We start from the raw sequence: 25065 nt of genomic DNA, 5'->3' as shown, positions 1-25065 counted from the left end.
TCCCGACCGCCCGGTGCCGTTGGCAGCCGCCGCCGCGCGGGCCGGGGAGCCAGCTCCACACCGGGATGCAGCCCAAGGGCTGTCCCGCTCCCTGTCCCGCTCCCTGCGCTTCTATCCGCCGAGCCCGCGATAGGGAGCCTGTTAAATGAGCTCCGACAAACCAAGGTGCCAGGCAAACCCGTACAGTTTGCGTGTGGTGTTTTGGTTTGGCTTTGGCTGAGGTAGCTTTCTGCCAGCTCCGAGCATTAAAGCGGCTTCCAGAGTCAGGCGCGGGTGAACACCAGGGATAAGGGGCTGGTGCCGCCCAGGCAGGAGCTCTTGGATCGGCAGATGGTGTCTGGTGGCCCTGCACCTTCCTTGGCATCACCAGCAGCTCGTGGCACCACGTGTTGTGGGACACCGATTAACAGGGACCCTCCTCCTTGCGCTTCAGTCTGTGCTAAGTGCCGGGGTGGCAGGTGAGGGCTTGAAACCGTGCGAGGCAGTGAAGGGCGGCTGCTAAAAGGCTCTAATAAAGAGAAAAGAATTATTATTATTTTTTTTGACTGCTACAGACATGTTTTATAATTGAATTAAAAGTTCACGGGCATAGAGAATTACAAATGCATCATAAATTTCATTTTCAGTCCAGGTATCCATTCAAAGCACAGTAGACTAGTGTGTGTGTGTATATATATATATATATATATATATATATATATATATATGTATTTTAGCCATCGAGACTCTTACTTCTCTTTGGTAGATAGCGAGCTTTCATGTTGTCATTTTTGTCTTTTTTTTTTTTCTCTTTCTGGAAGCAATAAATCTCAATATTTTATAATTCTTCTTATGTTCTTTGCAGGAGATGACATCACATTTGATTCATAAAAACATAATGTTTGGCTTCAGGCACTCTGATGCAGTCAAAATGTTTTTTATACACAAAGGTCTTAATTGCCCATCATGAAGCTTTTCTTGCATTTTAAAACCGAACTATGCCCTTTTTTTTTTTTTAATAATTTAATTTTTGAAAAAGAACTGTTATTTCCATCAGAAGAACAATGTCTTCTTCCTTAGTGCTACATTGTCTTCTGGCACAAATTTGTAGAAAAAGGCATAGCCTAAAAACAGAGCATGAATTAATCAGTAACAAGCAACATCAACGTTACCTTCCCACAGAGTCAACTCTTTAGTGCGTCGCCTGGAGCATTTCACCTGACTGCAGCCGACTCGATGGATTAGGAGGAGGAGGATGTGCAAAATCTCTGTCCATCAAGGCCTTAGAGTGCCTGTCCGACCTATTTTCTCCTCCTAGGTTTGGATTAAAGTAAATTTAAGCCGCTCCCCTGTTTCCTGCAGGATCCTGGAGGGTTCTGCCAAGTCGCGGCACCGTTTGCCTGGGTTCCAAGTTATCAGCCCTGGTAGCTGTGACTCAGATTATGAGAGACTTTGTGCATATTGTTCCAGCAGGGCGTAACTTCTGGGTTTTCCTCCTTTCTAGTTTATATTTTTTATTTAATTTAGAAATGTTTAGCCTCAGGGAGCTCTCTTAAATCTAAGCTTTCCACTGCCTCCTGAATTTTCTCTTATTCTTGTAGTTTAAGTCTCTAGGCATGTGCAACATGAAGGCTTTGAAGTGGCTGCTGTCTGACTGAAGCCTCTCTGGGGGAAGGGAGAAGGATAATCAACTTGCTGCTTTTCCCTTTATTTTTTTTTCCCCTTTTAACATGTATATATAATAATTATTTAATACAAAATGCAAGAGCAAGTGAAGCTGCTACCTTTCGGTAAATATGATAGAATAGCAGAATTGCCAAGATCATCCATCTTTCCTGGTTTGGTTTTCAATCTTGAACAATCAAGTCAAAATCAATGTGGAGGGAAACTTTTTTTTTTTTTCCCCAGATTTTTTATTTCTAGTATTAGGAACCGGTTAATCCATTTAGGAAATGGGACATATGACTGTAAGGACAGGTGTTATGTTACATCCCAAATTTCTTATGTGATACCCCATGGATCACAAGGTGAGGAAAGATATTTGGGGAAACAACACAAGCTTTTAGACTGTGTCTGCAAATCCCATCCTCAGCCCTTGGTGTTCAACACAGTGAAACTGTTTCTGTAAGGCAAGGCAAATACCTGTTTAACTTGATACCTTTGTTAAGACAACTTAATTCTTATCTTTCTTTTCATGATATCTTAGCATTGTGGAAGCAGTAACTTTATAGTAATTCTAGCAGTTTTTGTTTATGTAGATACTTGATTTATTTTATGCATAGTATAGAGATGGGTTTTACTTACAGGTTACTATAGTAGCTTTTTTTCGCCTATCTAGATATTTATCCTCTTCCTCTTTATGTATAACCACTTGCCACACTAAAAAGAAACGAGCGACCTGAGCAATAAATTGAGATCATTCTGTGCTGGAAGTGTCAGTACTGCGGCTGTCTCGACAGGCTGGGATTTGTGTGGCTGAAATCTCTCCTTCCCAGCCACCACTTGCAGGAATTGATGTTGGGCTCACGAGTCCCCTGTATCTGCCCTCCAAGCTGTGCTTGAGCTTCATGCCATGAAGATATTTTTTGATTTTAGCCAGCCCAAGAGAAGCAGAACTTGTATGTTCTTACAAATAGAAAAGGAAAAATATTTCAGAAGACAGCCATAAATACTTTGAAAAGCTCAGTTATCACATAGTACAATTTATGGGAGCTGCAGTCTCACTTTTCATTAGCATGGAAGCAGCAAAATATAAGGCAGTAAAATAAGGTCAGTCCTTCAAGACTGCTTCCAAGGCTTGAGATACCATGAAATTGAGTTGTTTTTTTGTTTGTTTGTTTGTTTGTTTGTTTGTTTTTGTAGATATGAATTTTGGAAGCAAATTAACAGACTTGATCATTGTTAAAATAACTCTATTTTCCAGAGGTTTACGTCTCATTTTTTTCTTGAATGATAAAAGTAGCAGCTTCAAAAACAAAACAAAAAACCCACCCAGACTCCACAAATCTTTTGGCAGGCTTCCTCATGATAATTCCGCAGTAAAAAGATCCTGGGCGCGTGGTAAAAAGACATTGGATGTGAGAGTATGCAGGTGTCTAGGCTTTTTCCTGTAGGCAACATTGTTGCACAGAAAATGAGGGCTCTCAACCATTGTGGAAAGCAGAGGGTTTAATGTAGAAAAGATGTATCCATTTGAGCTAATCCAAAGGAATGGGAGAAAGACGTTGGCACTTTCACTTCTGCTTCAAAGTATCTCCTTTGTCTAAGAAAGAAGCTCTTAATCCACCATATTCCTACTTGAGAATAGTGTGTTACCTCCCAGTTACACATAGGCTCTAACAAGACTCTAAAACGAACTTTTTGTAATAATAATTTCTCTGGCAGGGTGCAGCCTGGGTGTTGGCCGTGCTGCCCTTTGCCTCCTATGGAGGGCACGGGAGAGAATAGCTGGGATAGGAGATATTTCCCTGCCACTTGCATGGAGGCGGAGGAGGAAGGGCCGGGAAGATGAGGCAGGCAGAGGAGGAAGGGCCGGGAAGATGAGGCAGGCGGAGGAGGAAGGGACGGGAAGATGAAGCAGGCGGAGGAGGAAGGGATGGGAAGATGAGGCAGGTGGAGGAGGAAGGGCCGGGAAGATGAAGCAGGTGGAGGAGGAAGGGCCGGGAAGATGCCGCGGGGGCAGCCGAGAGGAGCCGGCGCCCCGCGCGCCAGGGCAGGTTGCGGCCCCGCTCGGCCCTGAGCCGCTCTCCGTGACGCACAAGATTCCATTACCGCCTGGCACGGACCCGTAATGCAGCTTATTGCTCTCGCCTAGTTCTGCGGCTCAAGTCGCGGATATGAAGTTCTAAACCTTATGGTAAACCTAAGAAAGCCATTAGTGTTTTTTTTTTCTTTTTTTGGTTGTTGTTGTTTGTTTGTTTTTGTCGTTTTTGTTTTTAAGCACATTAGGAAACATTAGAATTAAGGCTGTGCAATGAAGCTTAAAATACAACTGTTTAATTCATGTGTTACAGGATTCTGTAATTACTTCCTCAGCCCCTGTTTCTTTCAGTGGAGCTGGGCCTCTTGCATTGCATGAGATGGAGCCTTTTTTCAGTCTTTCATAAACGCCAAGACTTCCAAGCTCAGTATGGTGCTCTGCTTGCTGCCTGGGGAATGCGTTTTTCTGTGTTGCGTTAGAGAAGTTCACTATATCTGGGTGCTTGGAGGGGTGAATCACTGAAATAATCACTGAAATAAGCCTTAAGCACTTGGACACAGCTCAGGTGCGTTCACTGCTTTTAAAATGCACCTGCCTTAAATCCTAAAGATTGCAACCTTAACTGGTATCCTGATGTGTTGAGAGCTGTTCACTTTCTAAAGTCTTGGGCTACCAAAAAACTAAAATAAAAATCTGGTCTGTTGCAGATTTCCCTCCCTTTTCATTTATTTATTTATTTATTCCCCCCCGGCATGCACACACACACACCTGGCAAGGCTGCCATTAGTTAACTCTGGTTCTCCTGTGAAATACCAGATTGACTACCAGAAGTGAGAAGAGTGTCCGTTACATTACTGTGAGAGGTGGTGCTGAACAAGGAAAGCTCTAAAAGGAGATTTAAAATAGTTCACTAAAATTGAAATAATTTTTTACCTTTAAATATTTAAATTGCTATTTGATTTTTATGACAAGCTATAATGAAGTCTAATTTTGTGCTGTACTAATTTTAGTAAATAAAATATTCAAGAGGTGCAGAGTTCAAAAGAAAAGTCAAACCACTGCTCTAAGTGAAGTCACTAGCTAAGAGCAAGAAACTGGAGTTTGCAAAAGTGATAAATCAGCTTCTGACTTCAGTAAATTCTTCTGCAGGTGTGGGAAGAATGTTTTATTCTTCTCATTTTGAAAAGTTGATGAAGTATGGAAAAGGTTGGAAAAGGCAGGATGTTGGAGAGTTTTGATGTCTTCTGAAAAAAGTTATTGATAGGCTGAATTTTTCTAATTTAATATTATCTAGGACAGAGTTATGAAAAAAAAAACCAATATAAACGACTTAGTGATAACAACTTCCTAGTCTTGCTGTATTCTGAGTTTTAATAAATCTTTAACTTTTAAAATGGATAATACTTTGAAGTTTAACATTAGTTTCTTTTAAAACTTTTGGTATACATGATTATAATTTTCATTAAAATGCATATTATAAGAAATTTTAGGTAAAAAGTGAATGTTCCAGTAAATGTGAGAATCAGTTGTTGTAAAACAGGAAAAAAAAAAAAAAAAAAAAAAAAAAAAAAAAAAAACTGACCCAAATAGTTGCCTAAATGCTTATATAGTGCTTTGTGGAATGTAGTGTCAAGGTCATGTCTTAATTGCAGATCAACTAATGGCTGATATGTCTTAATGACTCCCTGCCATAGTGAGAATCAACTTTCCTTTAGGAAAAGAACAAACAAGTGCATAAACAAGGTACAATTAAGATTGGTTTGTAAAGCATAATCACAGGTTGGAATCAATAACTTTTAAAAGATGTTTTAAATCAAATTTCTGGTCTGTAAATCTGTCCTGGCTGCAGAGACCTTTCTGCTTCACTCCTGGTTTTGGAAGAGAATGAAAGCGCGTTGTAGTACGTGCTGAGGAGGTTTCTAGGAAAATGTCCTCTCTGTACCAGGTTTTTTTGCACACTGTTTAAAACCCGTTTAGCAGAAGCGAATTGTACAGCTAAGGTGGTTCTTTTGTGTACCGGTGCCAAACGAAATCTGAAGTCCTGCTGGCGTAGATGGTGACAAAGCTGAGTTTGTCCTTTGCTGCCTTTTATAGGACAACTTGAAAAATATAGCAATAAATATGACATAGAGATCAGGCTCTGTAAATGTTTTACTGTCCTCCCATAGTCTACAATGTTCTTTTATTCTTTTAAGACTGTAACACAGACAGAATATCCTCAGAATATCAGTCAGAACATAAAATAATAAAACATTAGATCGCTAACCCCCTTGGATCTTGTGTCCTGAGATGTTTCTTGAGATGTTTTCTTTCTTTACCAGTTGCTGTTACGCTGTTTCTTCGTTTTCTCCAGCTGCAGGCAGATCGTGTGGTGTCTCACACCACTCTCCTCGCGTTAACATTATGCTCAACGCGCGCCCGAGCGTCGCCTTCGCTCTTCCAGCCGCGGTTCTCGGGGGCTGGTGATCGTAGGGCCCCCTCCCAGCAGCGCACAGAGCAATGATAATTTTTGGAGCGTTTCCTATCGATTTCTGTGCTCGACAGAGCCAGCACAGTAGCTCAAAGCCATTAAGGGTTTCCATTACTAGACCTTTCCTGAGGAAAATTGCTTTAATTTGTTGACGTAGAGAAAATACCTTCCATCTTTCACTCAGAGACTGCTGGGCAAGGTGTTGATTTCCAAATATAACCTTACCTACCATCTGCTACCACAAAGCAGGAAGCTTCTGCTCATAGCTCATCGGCAGGTCAAGGGCATGTTCCTTTAATTTGATATAGCGACTGTTGACAAATTTTGGAGAATTTTCTGCCCAGACCATTTTCGCCTTCCCCATTTTGTTAATGAATCCAGGGCCTCCAGCTGGGGAGCTCTCAGGGACATTCGCTATTAGAAGTGCCGTCCTTTCAAATTCTGCTTCTAATTTTAGGAAGCCGCATTCCTCCTTTTAAACTTTTGGGTGGTAAAATTGTAAAAGGACAAGTTACTCCAGTGAATGTTGTGAAGCACAGTAATATACTTTTGTAAAGACTACAATAGGTAGCTCCGTTAGACAAGTGAAAATCCTGTTCGGAAATGAAACCTTCTATAGGCCTTCTACAGTAGATGAACAAGTATTTGGATTATGAAATTTTTTAGAAGTCTTTTCTCAGTGATGGTGGTTTATGTTCACGTCTCTTCTGGATCGCTGCCTCTTGGGCTCCCCATGTGAGTCAAGGAGGGCAATAAGCAGCTGTGTGGGATGGAGCTGCCGTCCTGCCGTTCCCTCCTGCACACACCTGCCTTTGGAGGACGTGGAAAAACTAATCTGGTCCGTTCAGATCACTAGCCGTGAGGTGCACCCGGCTGTATGGAACTGGGGCATCTCCTTGCAGCGCTAATCGTTCTTATCTTAAGTACATGCATGAGAACGGGGATTGAGCTGAGAAGCTGCCCTGCCCGTTCAGAGATTGTGTGCCTGTAGGCGTATAGAAACTCGTAGGCAGGTGCCACATGGCTCTACAGCTATCAGGTTTAAAGAGGAGATATGATTTCTTGTTCTTCACAGTCGGGGCTTTGCAGATATATGATGCTTCCACTTTTGTGCAATTGCAGGTTTTTACAACAAAGTGCAATTAGAGGATTTGGCTTTGGAAAGCCCATTCCTGAGCATGCAGCTGGCAGCCACTTTCACTGCGTGAAACTTAGTAAAAAACAAAGCAGATTCAATATAAGCTGTAGATCAAGATTTTTGTGTATTTTTTCCCTAACCACCTAAAATAACAAGATTAAATAGGATAACATCATTTTGGGCTTCAAATCTACTTGCTTCTCGCGGCGGAAAGCGCTGATCTGGTGGGAGCGGGCGCAGCCCCGAGAGCAGTGCCCGGCGCTGCGTGCTAAGCTGCTGCACATATGTGCCCTCCGTGTCTCCCGGAGACAGGCCTGAAAAGCCAGAGCGCTCCAGGTATGGTATCGTGCTTTGCATGAGAAAAGCGGATGGGGGAAGATAGAGCAGCTCAGGCTGTGCAGCCCTGTCCACACTAATCTTTCAAACAAAAGCGCTCTGGCCGTGTGTTGTCAAAGGAAACGACGCTGCTGTTTTATTTTCCCTTTGTTCTCGTGCACAGAGAGTCCTTTGCTCTGTGAAGGACTGCTGACACTGTGCCATAAAACCTGCCCCAAGTCGAATACTTGGTACTTTCCCGATTTTGCATCTAAGCCTGGCAACTGCACGGTGGCTCTGTGCCCCTGCTTGTGCACCCAGCATATTCGCTTGTGTTTGTTTTGTGAGAGGTTTTATGCTTTAAACCATGGGAATGGTGGCTGCCTTTCCTCCAGATTAACATCAGGCTCTATCTATCAAGCAGGTTTTATGGGTGACTTGTGTGTCCTAGGCTCAGAGACACATTAAACAACCAGAAAGGGAGGACGGGATTTAAAGAAGGAGGAAGCGCCTGCTGTATAGGCGTGCTCTCTGTGCTGCTTTCCAGCTAAACAGATGGTGCTGGGAGAGGTGGAAGGGTGAGGAGGCTGGTTTGGAAGCTCGTGGGAGATGCGGGAGGCTGCGGGAAGCGGCGCAGGGCTCCGTTACTGCGTGATCCCCGTGGGCTGGAGAGGCGAGGTGGCCACACGAGTGCTGAGTGGCACGTGCAGCACCTGGGCACCCTGCAGAGCTGGGGAATGACTGAAAAGCAGCAGCCAAGGGCACGGATGGGAAAAAGGATGCGGAAGGGAGAGGTGCAGGATCTCTTGTGCTCCTGCTGGCTTGCTGGTCGGGGCTAACCAGTCCAGGTCAAATTCCGCCTCCTGTTCTCCCCATCCAAGCTCAGCTGTAGGATTTTGCTTTTCCTTTTAATAAAAGCTATTCTTATTTTGTGCCTTTTGGTGCTATGGGCTTTCTCAGCTGCTATTTTGTTCTGACATATAGTTGGCAGCATGTTGGGGTGGAGAATTCCTTTTTGTCCGTGCGCGTTTTTCATAAGGCCCTAGCAGTGGTGCTGAATTGATAGCGATTTCCAAGGAATGTAAATACTTATGTCCCTTAATTTCAAGAGAAATGCAGGAAGTTTGTTCTTATTGATAACTCTCTGCAATGGAAAATATTACTTCCAGTTGAGGCCTTTTGGCACAGCCTATGACACCGAGGTGCAAAAAGGGCATCTCTGCGGGCGATGCGGCACTTCTGCTGCCATCCTTTGCCATGTTTCCCAGCAATTGGATGATCTTCAGCCAAAGACGCTGCTGGAATTTGCCATCCCCCAGAAGGCTTCGGTTTCTGTCCTGATATCCTGGAGATTGCCTAAATTCGATGACAGCTCTGGGACTGCAAGATGGTGCTTTAAATCACCATTGCAATAGCATCTAGCGACCGTGTCCCCACTGTGCTACGTATGGTACAAATTTAGTGTGCACAGAATGTATCCCGAAAAGTGGTGGGAGTATTTCCCACACAGCTTAATCCTATTAATTGTTACTCCAAAGAGGCAACGCAGATTGAGTAAACTCAGATTTGCTTGCCAGGCTTTCCAGAATCAGCACATAGTGTTTCCACTACTTAATCAGCTGTCACAGTCTGAGCTGGACAAGATAGTCTCAGAATGAGTGTCTGCACAGGGCAAAGGTGGAATGTGTTAAATAAGCACCAGAGCTTGTTTAAAGAAGTAATTGGGGGTGGGAGGGAAACACCAAGTATTCACTTTTTTAGCTCTTAATTTTTATTTCAAAAGCAAAATGTGTGAAGTAAGTGAGCAATATTTGTACTGCTTACTCATCTTGAAAATTTACAGGCGTTTGGCAAAACAAAAACCAATGCAGATATTTTTTCTTTTAGTTTTATTCTGAGAGCTCCTTTATTTCCTAAGGCATGAATTTACACTTTCAATTTAGGTTTTCCAGCAGGTAAATCACCCAGAAAGTCAAATGTATCTTAATGTGTCCTCTAACTAATACTGTTTGCTGTTTTTCCTTTATCCTACGCTCAATAAAATTAATATTTAAATCATACTTACTGGTAAACAGCATGCACATCCTCTTCTTGGCTCTCTTTCAGATGTTTCTTCACATTTGGCTAAGTTCACATAATAAGATGCTGAAAAACTGGAGGACTCTCTGGAAGCAGATTAATCATCTGACTCAGTATTGTCTTCTAGTTTGCCACAGGAAATCTTTCCAATCTATGAGATCATGGATTAGCTGGTTGGAAAATTGAGAGGGAGGCATGAGGAGCATTCCCTTTTTCTATGCCGTGTTCTCTTCGAAACCTGCAGAATTGCAGTGATGCTTTACATGAGGAATGACGGCCCTTTCCCAGCCCTGCCACCGCTGCGTGTTCTGCTCAAAGCGCAGGCAGCTCGAGGGGAACCTTCTCCCTCTACCCGACCTGGGACATTGCAGGGGGATTTGTCTCGCTGGCTGTAGATGTTCATGCTGGAGATAGTGATTTAGAGTTTCATGGTACTGCATGAAGAGGAGCACTTGCAGCATGTGATTCATTTCAGATTTCTAAAAATGAGTTGCATAAATTTCATTTTAAAATGAAACTGATTTGAAACTTTCAACTGATTGAAGAGGAGGCAGTGGCCAATTCCAGCACAGCTGCTCTCGGTGTGGGCGGCGCAGGGTCTGCGCTCTCCGGCCATGGGCAGAGCTGGGGGCAGTGGCTGCGAGTAGATTTATTGCACAACAGATAATGCTGAGAGCAAATTGTTAGGATCTATAGTTTCCTTTACGTACTTCAGCTACAGCGAGCATTTAGTGCGGCAGCTAGACTGTAAAGATGCCTGTCTCCAGTTTAAATATATTGACACTGTTAAAAATTGTTAAAGTTATTGACTCTAGGGACACAAAAAGTAACAAGTATTGACACAGTGATCCTTTTATTATACCGTAAAACTGTGCAGGAAAGTTTGTGTGTTATTACTGTGCACCTCTAACCCCTCTTTCATTTTCAAATGCACTTCATATGTCCTTGGATTTGCATGAAACCATCTGAAGTCTTTGCATTGCTAATATAAGAGCTTTCCTTGAGTTACTATAACTTGTACTGTAAAATCAGGATGTGCTTGTAACGCAGCTACCATGAGCCTAAGTCTGAGGACGATATGAGCCAAAATCTAGGCCAGGCTCAGGCGTGCGGGGCCCTTCTCTGCCTCTGGATCCTGCCAGCCGCCTCGCTCCGTCCCTGCCGGCGGCGGCGAGCGCCTGCGGGACGTGTTTGATGTCTGAGAAAATACACAACTGGGTGCTGCAGAATGTGTAGACACTTTCAATATTGGCTTGGCAATAATAAGAAGATGATGGGTCTAAATCACCTCACAAATGTTTATTAAAGTCTTCTTTACGAATTTTCTTCTTTGCTGTGAAAAAGACCATTATCCTGCAGAAACAAATCACAGTTTAGACTAACAGTCCAACTTTTCCTCTTGTGGGCAGACTAGATAAAGTCTGTTATGACTATTTCTTTTGTTTGTCTATAGAAGTTTTTTGCTAGTTTATATAATTATTATATTTTTCTCTTTTTTTGTTAACATTCTGCATTGATGATTTGTGTGTGTTTAAGCGGTGACTTTATTGCTTAGCATATTCTGATCTAATCTGTGAGAACTTTTCATCTTCCACTTGCCGAATCTCATTGAAAGCTGGTGATGAGAAGCTGGTGGAAACCTGTTCTCCTCTGCACGCTTGGGAGGCAACTGGACCCAGCAAGGTTGTGGCAAATAAAAGGGATGAGGACGGTGCCGCAAGCCCAGCGCCCCGTTTGCTGCTGCGTCAGCAGGGACAGGAGGGGAAGAGTCACGGTGACAGCTGGCGAAGCGGGGGGAAAAGAGACCTCCACATCCTGCTAATTATTAGGAGCAGTTTTGTGAGAGACTCTAAATAAACCGGTGCCACTGACCTACTACTGGAAGATTTGTATTTGAGAAAAAATCAAGTGTTTTTACCCTTAAAGTTTGGTGAAATTGACACTTTTTAGTGATTATGTTTTCTTTTAAAACAGGGGCTTGACCATTTTAACACCAGCTGATTTATTTTTTTCCCTTAGGTTTCATTCTGTCTGTCCTGGGAGATGGATAGTTTTTGTTGCCGTTTCCAAAAGGAGCGGTGCCGTTGCCATATTGAATTTGGCACAACGGTGCACGTTAGAATTTGCCTCGTGTTGGTCAAACCGAGCTTTCGATTTGGTTGCCTGTTGTCCGGGGTGCTAATCCGTGTTATTTCCAGCCGAGTTAAAGTGTAAAGTCATTAGGGCAGCGTGGGCCTTTTGTTCGCCCGAGGAGAGGTTAAGTTCGACAGGCAGCTCATACTGCTGCCAACGTGTCTGCTAATCTTATTTGGGGGATTAATTACCTGTAACAGCTGCAGGACAGATTTCTGGTGCCGAACAGAAACGTGATTGTGCCAAAGTTTGCAAAACCCTGAGATTGTGTCATCGGGAAACTTATTCAGCGTTTTTCGGGAACTCGAGTTCTCGTTTAGTTTGTCAGACCTGTGTACTTATATTACCACTATGTTCAGCACAAAACCTTCAATACCCTCATGTGGATGGTCTAAAAGTATGCTCTGGAAACCCCCGCAGCAGAATTAACCGGTTGCTTCAGCTGTGTCTGCCTGTAGTGGGGTCTGGGCTGTCAGTACCGCCGTGAGCGGCCGAGTTCAGCGCTTGGTAACGGCAGTTTGCTGCTGGGTGCGAGGGGCCAGGAAGCCAAAAGCAGCTCAGGAACAGGTTTGGGGAACAACTTGTGTTTGGGTGGGTTGGAGACAAACGAAGAGTTTTTCTTTGTTTTGTTTTGGGGGTTTTTTTAAGCAGATTTGCCCCCTGACCTTTCTAATTGAAAATTTGCATAGCGTAAGCATTTTTTGGCATGATTTGAAATGCATTCAGATGCCAAAACTGTTATTTTCTTGTTGAAGCACTTGCTTAGTTTGAAACTCCAACACTGGTTATTATGCACAATCCATTTACCTTTTGTTTTATGTCCTCATACATATGAAGTGCAGGGCACTGGTGTGCGATGGAAGGGAATTAGGTACACAAGAAATGCAAACAAATCCCAGGAATGAGAGGGAAGTAAACGATCATTGTTACTAGCTGAAGTATCCTTTTTTATAAAGTGCAATTTATTAATTCTTCAAAGGAAAGCTATAATCCAGGCTAAAATCCAGACATCACTAGGCTGTCTTAATATGATCCAGTAGGTTAATACTCAACATTTTTTCAAACTAGCTAATTAAATAAAACCTTACAACTGGGGTCGTTTTTGTCCTCCTTTATCCTTTTTATTTTTCCTCTAACATAGTATTGTAATAAACCATGATGGTTCTATTTGGTAGAAAATGGAGTGGAACAAAAGTACCCGCTTAGGAACAATATTCTGATTACCAGTTTTGGGCAGCAAGAATGCATAGTTCTCAGCAGTGAGTTGCCGTCTTTAAACCTCTGTGGGTTGTTTCCAAATAGTCAGTGAACTGTGTACAACGTAACGTCCCTCTGAGGCTTTGCAGGGTAAGGGTGCAATTTTCAAGTAATTCTGATTTGTAATTCTGAGTAGATTTATTTTTTTTTATTTCAGTCAGGGGGAGTGTTCTCATAGAAAGCTACGCAGACACTCTAGGGCTTGCAGACTGTGTTAAGCTCTTTTGCTCCCTTTTTTGGGTAGTGCTTGAAAAAAAATTATACCTATCTGTTGCTGATGTATCTTTAATAATTTCATTCCGACACATAAATGAAAAAGAAGATCTAGAAGGGTATGGAGCATATCAGGAAGCATAGCTCTGTCTATTCTGGCATGGGCAATCATGCAGATACAGAGAAAGAGGGGATAATTGAATTGTGGTGATTCGATCACTCCAGTTGATATAATTGATAGTGGGTTCGATTAATAAGAAGTCCTGAAGCCAACTTCCTCATTTTCACATTTTACTTTTTTTCCTTTATTTCTTTCTCTCTCTCTTTCTCCAATCTCTGTTCTCTTTGATCGCTTAAACTTTCTTCTTTTTGAGGTCATCGGGTGTGGAGAAAAAAGAGTTTTTACCTTCACTCCTTTATGGATAATCATAAATACCTTACATTGGAGATAATGTATTTTCCCTGCTGTTTTACGTAGATGACAGTGCCTCTGCTGCAAGCAGTATGGAGGTGACGGATCGCATTGCTTCTCTGGAGCAGCGTGTGCAGATGCAGGAGGACGACATCCAGCTGCTGAAATCTGCCCTTGCTGATGTGGTTCGACGCTTGAACATAACGGAGGAACAACAGGCCATGCAAAACAAGAAAGGACCTACCAAAGGTTTGCATTTCAGATATATGTAAAATTAGGTATTGCATTGAACATTTTATATATTAAAGTAGTTCATTGTTTTTATTTCTGAAATGGTCAGAAACATCAAATAAAACTCAAAAATAAAAATTTAAATTTTAGGTGTTGAAGAGAACATATGAACATCCAAGTGGTGTAACTTGTGAACCCTCCCAAGTTTGCAATTAACCAGGACCCAGTGAAGCGTTTACTTATGCTAGCACTTAAGTCCTTTTCTGCTTTTAACCATGGCTTGGTCACATAGAGTATACACTTACCAAAATTGATTTCTGAGGAACTTGACAGCTTCTGTGGATGAAAACCTGCTTTTGGATTGGAAAAAAACAAAGGAGTTTAAGTTTAAATACAGTTTAGTTAAAATGGCCCAAGCGGCTTATCCGGCAGAGAGCTCTAAGGTGGCTGGTGCAACACCAGCCCCTCGGCACCCAAGCAAGGAACCGAGCTGGCTGTGTGCCTGGCTTAGCTCTACCCAGCAGAGCCCGGGCCAGCTCGGTGGCAGATGTGGCACGTGTTGCCACTCCACTGTGTGTGTCGTTGTGTACGTGTGCCGCAGAGCGCACGCTCTTCGTTCCTGTTCTACAGGAATGTGCTTGTTTGTATGAAAATCAGGAAACTTCGAGTTAGATGTCGAGCAATTCACGGTAGTGAAGGTTCATTGAAAACCAGCGGATGTGGTTCCATGTAGTACATAGTGCTTAAAAGCATGGTAAGCTATCTGCTTGCGCCCAACAGAAAGGCATGAAATAATTTTCTGTAGTCTCAGGAGCAGCAGTTATGGCAAGCTAGATGTGGAAAGAAAGTATGGTTGAGCTCATAAGCTCCTCAGTGTCTAAATTACAAAGTTTCTTTTGGTGACCTGATTGATACTAATTAAGATTTTTTTAAAATTTATTTTGGAAAGATGATGTATAATTATGTAATTATGGATACATAATTTTCTCAAAGCTGAAATTAAGACTTCTTTCCAGGTGGGTTATAGGTTTGTGGCTTTGTGCCACATGTATTTTTAGGCATCGCTTTAATAGATTGGGTAAGCGAATACTTATTAACTTGCTGAATTGTGACTCTGTTTTAATATTTTATGTCTGGGAATGAGAAGAGTAGAAAAAGGACAGATTTATCCAGATTGGTTGATTTGATATCATGTTAGCTGTTGGACAGAAGATAGAGTGAATGTCTGTGGTCTTGTTTTCCCACGCTCTTCCTTTCTTCTTATATTCTCATCTTGTCCTTGCCTGTTTGATTTCAAAAGATATTTAAAATACCAGATTTATATCAGTTAAGTAATGCTGAAGATAGTCTTCACTGTGATAATATGCCACACCAAAAGTGATTGTGCAAGGATCTAAAAGGCCTTATGCTGCCTGTAAAATAAATATCATCTAATGCATGGAGGAAATAAAGCCAAATAATTATTATCAAATTGTAAACAAATTGTTGTTCTTGTCTGCCAAATACCGAGACAAATTTTCATGGACTTTGAAGAGCTCGATCCTAACTCAGGAAATGCTTTCTTCATTGTGACAGATCTTTAAGGCTGTAGTTCAATAGTAGTACTTTTAAAAATGATAGAAAAAGCACACAAAAAAACAAACTATTATTATAAGCCTGTGCTTCTGCCTTCTGCTCAAGGGGGAGGGCATGGGTGTTTGCTTTTGCATGTGTGTGAAATTAGAGTGGATGAAATTTTACAGTTTCTAATGCAAATGGAGGACTGCAAATAATGTCCACTGTTCATCCCCTACAAATTGCTGATAAATGATGAGTCCTGATAAATGCTGCCTACACACAACTCATTTACAGAAAAAGCTGCTACTTCAAATATTAATCCAAATAATTTAGTTATTTCAGTTGTTCTATAGTGTAGGGTCACCCTCGTTTGCTTTATTAAACCTGTCCAGTAGCATACAAAACTGCAGTATCTGGACTCTTTATTTCTTTAAGTGGATTTTGTCAAAGAGCACACGTTGCAGGTGAAGGCCCCTCTTTCTTCTTGTAGGCACAGGTGCTTTAACCCTAGCACGTAGCCAGGCCTGGGCTGCTCCTGCCGCCGCCGGAGGCTCCGCTCGGTGCCGGCCCCTCTGGTGCTGGGCAGTCTGATACCCAGCAGCTCGAGCTGCTTTCTGTCCCCGGGGCGTTTAGGGCCAATTCCGTGTTTCTCACAAGAATGCAAACACGTCTGCAGAGGAGCTCATGTCTTCAAGCACAGCGTGCACCGTTTCCTGCAGGACCACAAACGTCCTCCTGTGTCAGGGGGCAGGAGGCTTAGAGTCCGGAACAAGCAACTGGATGGGACAAAAGACTCCATTTTCTGAGCGCTAAATGTCTAAAACTTGTCAAGTTGAAGGTTTGCGAACACCTGGTGAAAATAGGCTTTTGAGCCGTTTTTCAGGTTCATCCCCTGTTCTTGCTCTCAACCTCAGCTAAGCAGCTTGGGAGAAGGGGAGCTGCTGCTCTGTGAGCTCTTTCACCAGTGGTGCTTTTATCCTTAATTCCACTACTTTGTGCAGTTGAGGGCAGCTTCCTGCCTTGTTTTACCTCTGTTTGTCGTTCTTTCCTGTTGCAATTTATTGGTTTGTTTGTAAACTTAACAGCCCTATTAATTCATAGATCAGAGTGTGATTAAAAAAGCTGCTGCTGAGACTGGTAAACATGTCAGTACTGCTACCACAGGTAAGACCTTGAAGCAAAAAAACCCTTGCAGAATAAATGTTACTGACCAAGCAATAATGTGAATGCATTTGAGTTACTGACATCCACCGCTTCTAACAACATCATGTTTGGAGTTGTCTGAGTGTCACGTTGGTTGCCACCGACAGAAAGTAGCTCTTGTAAATAAATAACTCCCGAGCAAATAGTGGATTCGTCAAATAATTTTTACACATATTTATTTTTCTGTGTAATGTGGAATAGTTTCACGTTGTTGCTTCCTGCACCAGCTTGGTTGTGAGGTTAGATGCTAAAATTTTGGGTTCCAGAAGCAGGAGCCCTGCTCTGACATTGGATCTGAAATGGACCCTCTGATGGCCGTTACAACTTACAGGTTTATCACTCGCTGTTGCTACTTCTGCTTTGGTAACAGGAGGAAAGTAAACAAATTCTAGCTAGTTTCCTCCGGCTACAGTTTAGCACAGGTTTATTTTTTATATGACTAGAGAGAAGGAAGAATATTCTAATCGCTTATTAACTTTATTTTATTGTTATTAATGATAATTTTGTTTCATAATCTCAGAGCCCCATGAAAGTTTTTTGTGATGCAGAAATCACATCAAGGAGACAGTCTACCAGCTGCTCAACTGTAGCTGTCTGTGTTATGCAACAGAATGGCTGTTCATATATATGGCTTAATTATGGCACTGCATCCATTATGGCATCCAGCAGGAACTATAGAAAGAATTTGACTTGAAAGAATGAATGCTTAAGGAGTTAATATGGCCATGATATCTGAATCTCTTTAAACAAAAAGTTTTAGTAAGTAAATTTTAGATGTTTTGGCTTCATGCATAAGCTGTAAAGACGGTGCTAGTCTGTTCCAACAGATCATGGAAACTGGGGCGAGAAGGCACCTCAGGAGTTCATAGAAGTCTTGTTTAGCCTATCCTAAAGCTTTCTATAAAATTAGAGAACTTCCGCTCTTTCGGTCACTGGCAAGAGTGTCAAAGCCTAACCCATGGTCTAATTCTCAAAGTGTATGTTATTTACTGAGACAATCTCAAGTGTGGCACAGGCTTTCACGTTTCACAGAATCACACAACAGATGAAGCTGGAATGGATTTCTGGACATCTTCTAGCCCAAGTCCCCTGCCTAGCTCAAGCAGGGCCAACTAGAGCAGGTTGCACAGGATCACGTCCAGGTGGGTTTTGAAGATCTCCAGAGGAGACTCCACGAGCTCTCTGGGCAACCTCCTGCACTGCTCTGTCATCAGCCTCACAGTGTTAGAAGTTTTTCCTCATATTCAGATAGAGCTTCCTGTGTTAGAAAGCTGTTGTTTTGTCTTTATTTTGATCAGGATGTGAAAACTTGAGGTCAACAAGTCAATAAATGCTTACAATCTATGCTACAATGAGAAGTAATCTTAGTATAACCTTGGACCATATGCAGTTGTTAGCTTTTTAGATTGGTTATCCTCATCCACCTGTTTTCAGAGTGTTTCATAGGTCTTATTTCTGACATCCTCTTGAATTTCAGTGAAGTCACTGGCCTTAAGTAACATATGGCTTTGCCTGCTCTTGAGCTTTGTTTCTCTGAACCAAGAGACTCCTGGCATCTTTACCAAGGCAGGTGCAGTCCAGTTTCAGGTGGCGTTGAAAGCTTGGGTTTTCTTCTCTGTTCCAGAGAGCACTAGCCATGTTCCCAGCTATGTTGTCCGGGTATGTTTCATTATAGCTTCCATGTCTGTAGCCACTGCTTGCTGTTTTAACCACTGTTTGTTTTGCGCAGCCAATTGCTAATGTACTTGAATGAAACTTTTCAGTTGTTCTAGTGCTCCTTACGTGTGTGATATGGGTGATGAGTGTTGGAGCCAATACCGGGTGAGGAGAATACAGGCAGATACCGTCAGCTGATTGTGCCCCTGCTTTTCCATGGATTTCAATGGCTTTTTCTGACTAAAAGATAGAATTCCTATTTGCCAAGCATACACCCACATTTCTCTCTCAGAGGAGGCGATTTTTGGTGCAGATGGGGAATAAGGATATTTTAATAGGTTATTTGCTTTTGTAAAATGTGCCAGAGCATTGAGAGGTAAAGAGGATCTTGGATGGCGACCTGCCTTCATTTCTAGCATTTTTTTTTTCTGAATACACAGAAACTCTTTCAGGAGAGCAGGATTTGTTTTGGTGGCAGGAGCTGTCTTTGCTTTTACCAGGAAGCTCACTGAGCTAGAATGGATCTTTACAGGTGAGAACAGGTTATAGAATTGGGTGCCTACGCAATACGCATATGACCTAATCGATAAGATTATAGACGAAAATTATTTGAGGAATTCCACCCTTAGTGGAATTTGGCCATGGTGAATTGCAAGGGGCTTACCGCACATGTGTTTTTAAATGTTGTAATGTTGTTTCCTTAAAAAAGAGGAAAAAATAAAAATCATAACTTCATCATCTGCTTGTTTTTACAGCAAGACCACTGGTACAAACACTGCCTTTAAGGACTACTGTTAATAACGGAACTGTGTTACCAAAGAAACCAAGTGGCTCTTTACCTTCCCCATCAGGAACCAGGAAGGAAACTGTATCACCAGCAGCAAAAAGGTGCACATATATTAGAAATGTTATTATTGTAAATTGAGAAAATAGTGTATCTCTTTTAAAACACTTTTAGCTGTACAATTTTTCTGACTTTCAAAATAATGATCTCAATATTTAGTTCAGAAAGAAAAGGAGACATGAAAGTAATTCTGAGTCATTTTAAACTTTCTTAGTTTAATTCATTAAAATTTAAATTTATTTCAGTAAATAGTGAAAAAACTACACAGTGCTTTGTCTACTGGTTTCTATGTTACTTTCTTGTTAATACAGGCTAGCATATAGAGAATAAAACATTTCTACTCTGCGCAAAATGATATGAAAAGTAGTGCAAAGTTTATTTTAACAGCTAATGAAAAACATTCTCAAGAAGGAAAATTCTGAGTTTGGTGCATATTTATGCAAGTGAAAACATCCCTTTTTAGATACCTACAGTTAAAGTACACTTAAGTCCTTTAAAAAGTACTGAACAATCTCAGTTCTTGTGTATGTGTTCACCTATGTGTGTGAATATATATATATTTAAGCATATATATATTTAAGCTACATATATGTATGTTTTATTTACACATCTAGGTTATAAAGAACATAATGGCTTGGGTGGAGCAAGTTACAGTTACAGGTGACAGTTGTGGTGCTATTCTGCTGTACTATATGCGCGTAAGATAATAAAATACTGTGTGTGATTTCTTTTATATTTCCCTTGTTTTTGGCATCCTCAGCTCTTTGTAGTGAGGATGCTGTCAATTCTGAGAAAGGCAAGTTGTGGAGATGAGAGTATTAATCTGTGAAGACACTTTTTTTATAAACAGGATTTCTCCTTGAACAGAAGATGGTTCTGTTCTGATTTCTCCTTAAACAGAAGATGGTAACAGGATTTACCACTATTTTTTACTGTTTTGAAAGGGATGGATTTAAAGAAGTTAAAACTATGCAGAATTTATACTGTAAAACACTCTAGTTGTTTCAACTTTGCACAAATGAAACTGAGCTCCTGTGAGCTGGGGCTGCTGCAGCTGCAAGTTTGACAGGCTTGGCCTAGCCAGTCCTTAAGATAAGGAAGGTAAATACTGTATAAGGGCTTATAATGTTATCAGAATTTTGAAGGTATTTGAGAAAACCAGTCACTTACTTACAAAGAAAAATTATTAGTGTTTAAAAGGGATTATTTTGTATATGCGGAATTTTATGCAAAATAATTCCTTACAAATCATTTCTTTAATATCAATAAAACATCATTTCACATGGTATTGACAATAATAAAGAGAAGGCACAAGAGTTGGCACCTTTCACCTATGTACAAAGGGCTTGATCCTGTTAGCTCCCTTGCTCCCTGAGGTTCAGGGAGTCCTGGCAAATGTTTTCTTAAGGTATTCTTTAAATGCACAGTGAAAATATAAGCAAATATTATTCCCTTCAAAGACTAAAATACTGTTTTGTTTGGAGTTGATATGCAATCTTCATTTTTTTTGTTAAGTTCTATTAAAGTATATTTCTGTGCCTCACATATAAATAGACTTTGAGGGGAATAAAGTGGGTTGTTAATGACTTCACCAATGAGGCGCTGGGAGAATCTGTTTTTCCATTATAAATTATTCTCCATTTTTAGTAGCTTTTGATAATGAGTTATTTCTTAAAATAACCGATAGGATTTCTTCTATTTCTTGTGAATCATATTCCAAATGAACAGTATTCAAACAGTTCAGTATTCAGAGCTGATTCATTAAGTGTTCCAAATCACTTGCTTACTTGCAAATAGCCAAGTATATGAAATCATTATGGTGAATATTCATGAATATGAAATCATTATATCCATTCATACTTCTGTATTTATATTGGATCTTTTTACATTCAAGAGCTGTAAGTATGTATGCATATAACATAAATGGAAACGCACTAGCAAGACGAAATAGTGTCATTTAAGTGATAGAACTTCTCTATTTATGCTAAGAAACTTCACTTAGTGTTGACCTGTTTATAGATAGTGAGTAGTTTTAAGCAACTGTGCTTTGGTTCTGATTTATTTAGTTCCGGTACCCGCTAAAACAATCATGTCTTTACAGTGCTTTTCCTATAGACTGATGCCAAAACATTTGCTACATTGTAATGTAAGTGTTCTAGTAGTCCAAAACATATTAATGTGGCATAACATCTCTAAATTTTATTAAATGTTCATAGATGTTTTAAAACTTAATGACAACTTAAATATTTACAAACACTTAACACAATAGATATTGACAAACACTTAGCACTTACAAGTAAATAGTACAAAGAAATAACTTCTGATTTCTTCATTCTCTGACACTCACCATTCTGGTTAGGAAGTGTATGACAGTCGATTGAACTGGCATTAATCTGTTCATTCAAACTGTTTGCTGCATGTATTTATATAAATATACGCAAATATCTACACAGGAATCAAGTGAGCATCTATACATTCCACTGCATAGAAATATACGTACTGATTCCTATGTCTCCAAATACAATCTCATTTCATACAATAGCTGTATTTCAATGTGTTGGTTAACTCCTTTGAACCTGCAGGCTGGTGTCCTCCTTGCTCCCGTTGCTGGATTACCAAGAAGATGCAGTTCAGAGTTCACTACATTTTCTGATTTCCCATTTAATATTTGAAATGCAAATGGCTTCTGGCAGGAATATAAAATTGGAGGTGGTAAAAAAAGGCTTGGGGCTGAAATAGTGGAACTAGCAGGTTTTTATTCAAGTTCTGCCACATACTCTCCGTGACCTTATGCAAATCCCTTAACCTCCATGCATATTGGTTTTCCATCTGCAAAGCCTGCATCATGGGGTAGCACTAGGCTGTTAGACAGGCTAATGTATTAATTAGAACCAGATCTTGCAAAGTGCTGAGCAACCTCAGCTGACTCTGGCTTTAATTAGAATTGAGGGCATAACCCCCTTCAGTATTCAGTCTGTATAGTCAGCGCCCAAGGTAAGGAGGGGATGAAGTGCACCCACATAGAGCAAAAGAACAAACGAAAAATGTAGGTCACAGATTATAAATGTGTACAATAATAATGCAATGCAAGATAGAAAGCCTGGTGATTCTGTTGTTACTGGGATCAGAAATTATGATTCAGCACCAACATTTTTTTTAAAGACCTTGGTTAAAATTTGATTTTGAATTTGATATATTTAGTATTTTTAAGCAGTAGGAGTCAGGAGTTAGGCTGAGTATTCGGGTACCATCTTTTTGAATTCTGCTGTATGATAATTCCAAACTTTGTGCATAGAATTCAAAACCCTCATTCAGAATAGGATGAGCTTTGTGTATCATGAACAGAAGTTTCCCTTCCCCCTGCACTCCTCCTTTCACATGTAATGTGGCTTGAAGTTTGCTGCTTAACATTAGGTTTGTGTTTGGAATTTGTCCAGTGCACAGTAGAAATGTTTTGTGTTCCCAATTAAAATCTAGATTTTTTTTTTGGTTGATCGAGGATAGCTTTGTTTCCAGCAGTTGAGGGAAAAAAGAAAAAATGTAAGAAGGCGAATGCAGCCAGTACCTTTCCCAGTAGGGATGCTGAGGCAGCCTATAGACCGGCCCGTACTTTGTCATTCAAAAGAAGACAATGAGTCCTTCTTTCTTCTGGAGCAGATTGTGAAATTACAATGGTGCAAAACTCTGAGAATGGAGATCAAAAGGAGGAAGCTGGAACAAAGAGAACATTATAGAAAGCTTTGTGGGGAGAATAAAATACTTGAGAAGGACAGGAATTTATCATATTAAACTCTAAACACATGGCCCCTAGGAGCTTGTTCAGTCTCCTGGAATTAATGTTCCACATTCTGTTCTGGGGGCAGCAGTGATTTGTAACTGGCACACACACAAACTCTGCATCAAACCTTCAATTAAGTCTTCTGTTTAACACTTGACTCGCAAGAATAGCGTTTCAGAAGAAAAGGGATATAAATTAAAAAATCTCTCTCCATTGAACTTTGAGTGGCAACACCATTATTCCGCTTTACTATATCGCCAACAATTAAAGTTATTACTTCGCTTTGCTCTAAGGCATAATGAAATTAAAGTTATATAGTATTCCTGAATTTATTCTAATTGAATTAAATGAGGGTCAGAAAGAGTGCTAGACAAGTTTCAAAATATTATTAATATAGTCAGTTACTGCTAAGAGCAATAAGCTCTATTTTTTAATTCATTTTATTAAGGAGCTTTTCTTTTTCCTCCACCAAGATTCTGCTCCACCCCCCCCCCGCCCCATTTTGATATTTAAGTTTTTCTTTTTTCTTTCTTTCTTTTTTTTTTTTCTCTCTCTAATTTTGGGGCAGATTTGCTTACCACAGTTCAGTAATGCAACCATCTGAAACATTCATGCTATGCAGTGGTGTATGTATGTATATACGAGGATTTCTTTTCTTGTGCTTACTGTTGCTTTGTTAATAGTCTTTTGTCTTCTAGCTGGATCATCTGTCTTGTTTCCTCAGATAGCCCCTTGGTTTTCTTTTTTTGCCAAGTAGCTTTAGAAATGGTCAGCATATACAGAGCATTGCTAAGATTTTTGTCATTCAAAAATACATTGATGATCTTAAATGTATGGTTTGAAATGATCAAACATCTGACTGCCAATAAACACTACGGTGTTTACTCTTGCACATTACTTCATATCTTGAATGCATGCAATTATACGTCTTTTAATGTAAGTTTGTTTTTAATGTCTTGTTTCCACATTTTGTTGTTGCATTCACTTTTTATTCTGCTTTGTTTATGCACCTCTCAACCTGGATAAGCAGGTCTGTGAATCTTCTCAATGCATGCAAACTGAAAAAGCCTGCTCTAAGGTGAGGGATCCGTAATAGCTTTGTGGCATTGAAGCTCACTTGTTTTCCTCTCTGTTTTGGTTCAACACATAGCAAGAGACTGTTTTAGTAGTAGTATTAACACTGTAGATCCTAATGGTCAAAATTATTACAGACTTTAATATTTCCAGAAGCGCATTTTAAAAGCCTGTCATCATCACTGATATACTCTAATGTCTTACAAAATTTGCACAATAATGATTCCAGTTATGGTATCACAATTTTCTCATGCTAACATCATTTGTATTATGGGGATAGTTCATTAGGCCACATTGCTTGCTTAAATGAACTAAAAATATCATTGCTAAATATTGCTAAATTGCTAAATGATTGAAAATGCCATCCCCTCATGCACTTAATATGGAAACCAAATTCTGGAACCCAGTTATACTCTTAGAACAATGTAAAATGGCCTGTATGTTTTCTGTGTCTTACTGTCTCCTTGCTTTAAATTCTTCTTCTGCTGTGTATCTACTTTAGTCGCAAAGATAAATAATGGTGTTTACCACCCTGGACCTTCCAAAAAGCTTATACAGCAAAACTGATTTAATACACCTGCAATGCTATAAGCGTGATTTCTAGACTACCTGCTAATACTGCTCACTGGGTATTTTTGGTTTTCTGTTGAACATTTAAAATTACATTTCTCAGAACACTAATTGTTTTAAGCCATAAGCCCACAGTTTTAAAAAATTTCGACTTGTTCCAGTGCACTAAAAGTAGTTTTGACATTGTGAAGTGGGATTTCATTTTCCAAAATGAAGATAGCATTACATTTGTGGGCTTCAATCCCATTTGTTCTAATCCATTACTTTGTCCTTTGAATGTTGATAGCTATAAAAATAAAATCATAGGCAACATTAAAAAATGGAATTGAAATGACTTCAGTAACTTAACATTTTTTCTAACATTAGAAAGGTTTGGTGGTCTCCTTCATTAATTTTTAAAGATTTTGTTGTGCACTAATGTTGCAACATCTTTTTCTGGTCAAGGAAAGCAAGCAA

The 25065-nt window shown here is 40.4% G+C and overlaps 1 protein-coding gene across 5 annotated transcripts in view; it reads left to right on the top strand.

Annotated features, from left to right (window-relative positions):
• Positions 1 to 25065, top strand: part of EML1 (EMAP like 1) — a 108712-nt gene that overhangs the window by 51302 nt on the left and 32345 nt on the right. For 4 of the 5 annotated variants that reach the window (XM_088539654.1, XM_088539653.1, XM_088539656.1 and 1 more), the window contains exons 2-3: positions 13763 to 13945; positions 19099 to 19231. In XM_088539654.1, coding sequence (XP_088395780.1) covers positions 13763 to 13945; positions 19099 to 19231 — 316 coding nt within the window. Of the gene's footprint in view, positions 1 to 13762; positions 13946 to 19098; positions 19232 to 23995; positions 24044 to 25065 lie in introns of all 5 variants that reach the window. The other variant, XM_088539657.1, reaches the window with a different exon arrangement.

This window comes from Tinamus guttatus, unplaced genomic scaffold, assembly GCF_059628265.1.
Source record: "Tinamus guttatus ecotype Peru unplaced genomic scaffold, ASM5962826v1 Tinamus_guttatus_pri_ptg000048l, whole genome shotgun sequence".
NCBI lineage: Eukaryota > Metazoa > Chordata > Aves > Tinamiformes > Tinamidae > Tinamus > Tinamus guttatus.
The sequence above is the reverse complement of the archived record's forward strand: the minus strand, read 5'-3'. Positions and strand labels throughout refer to the sequence as shown.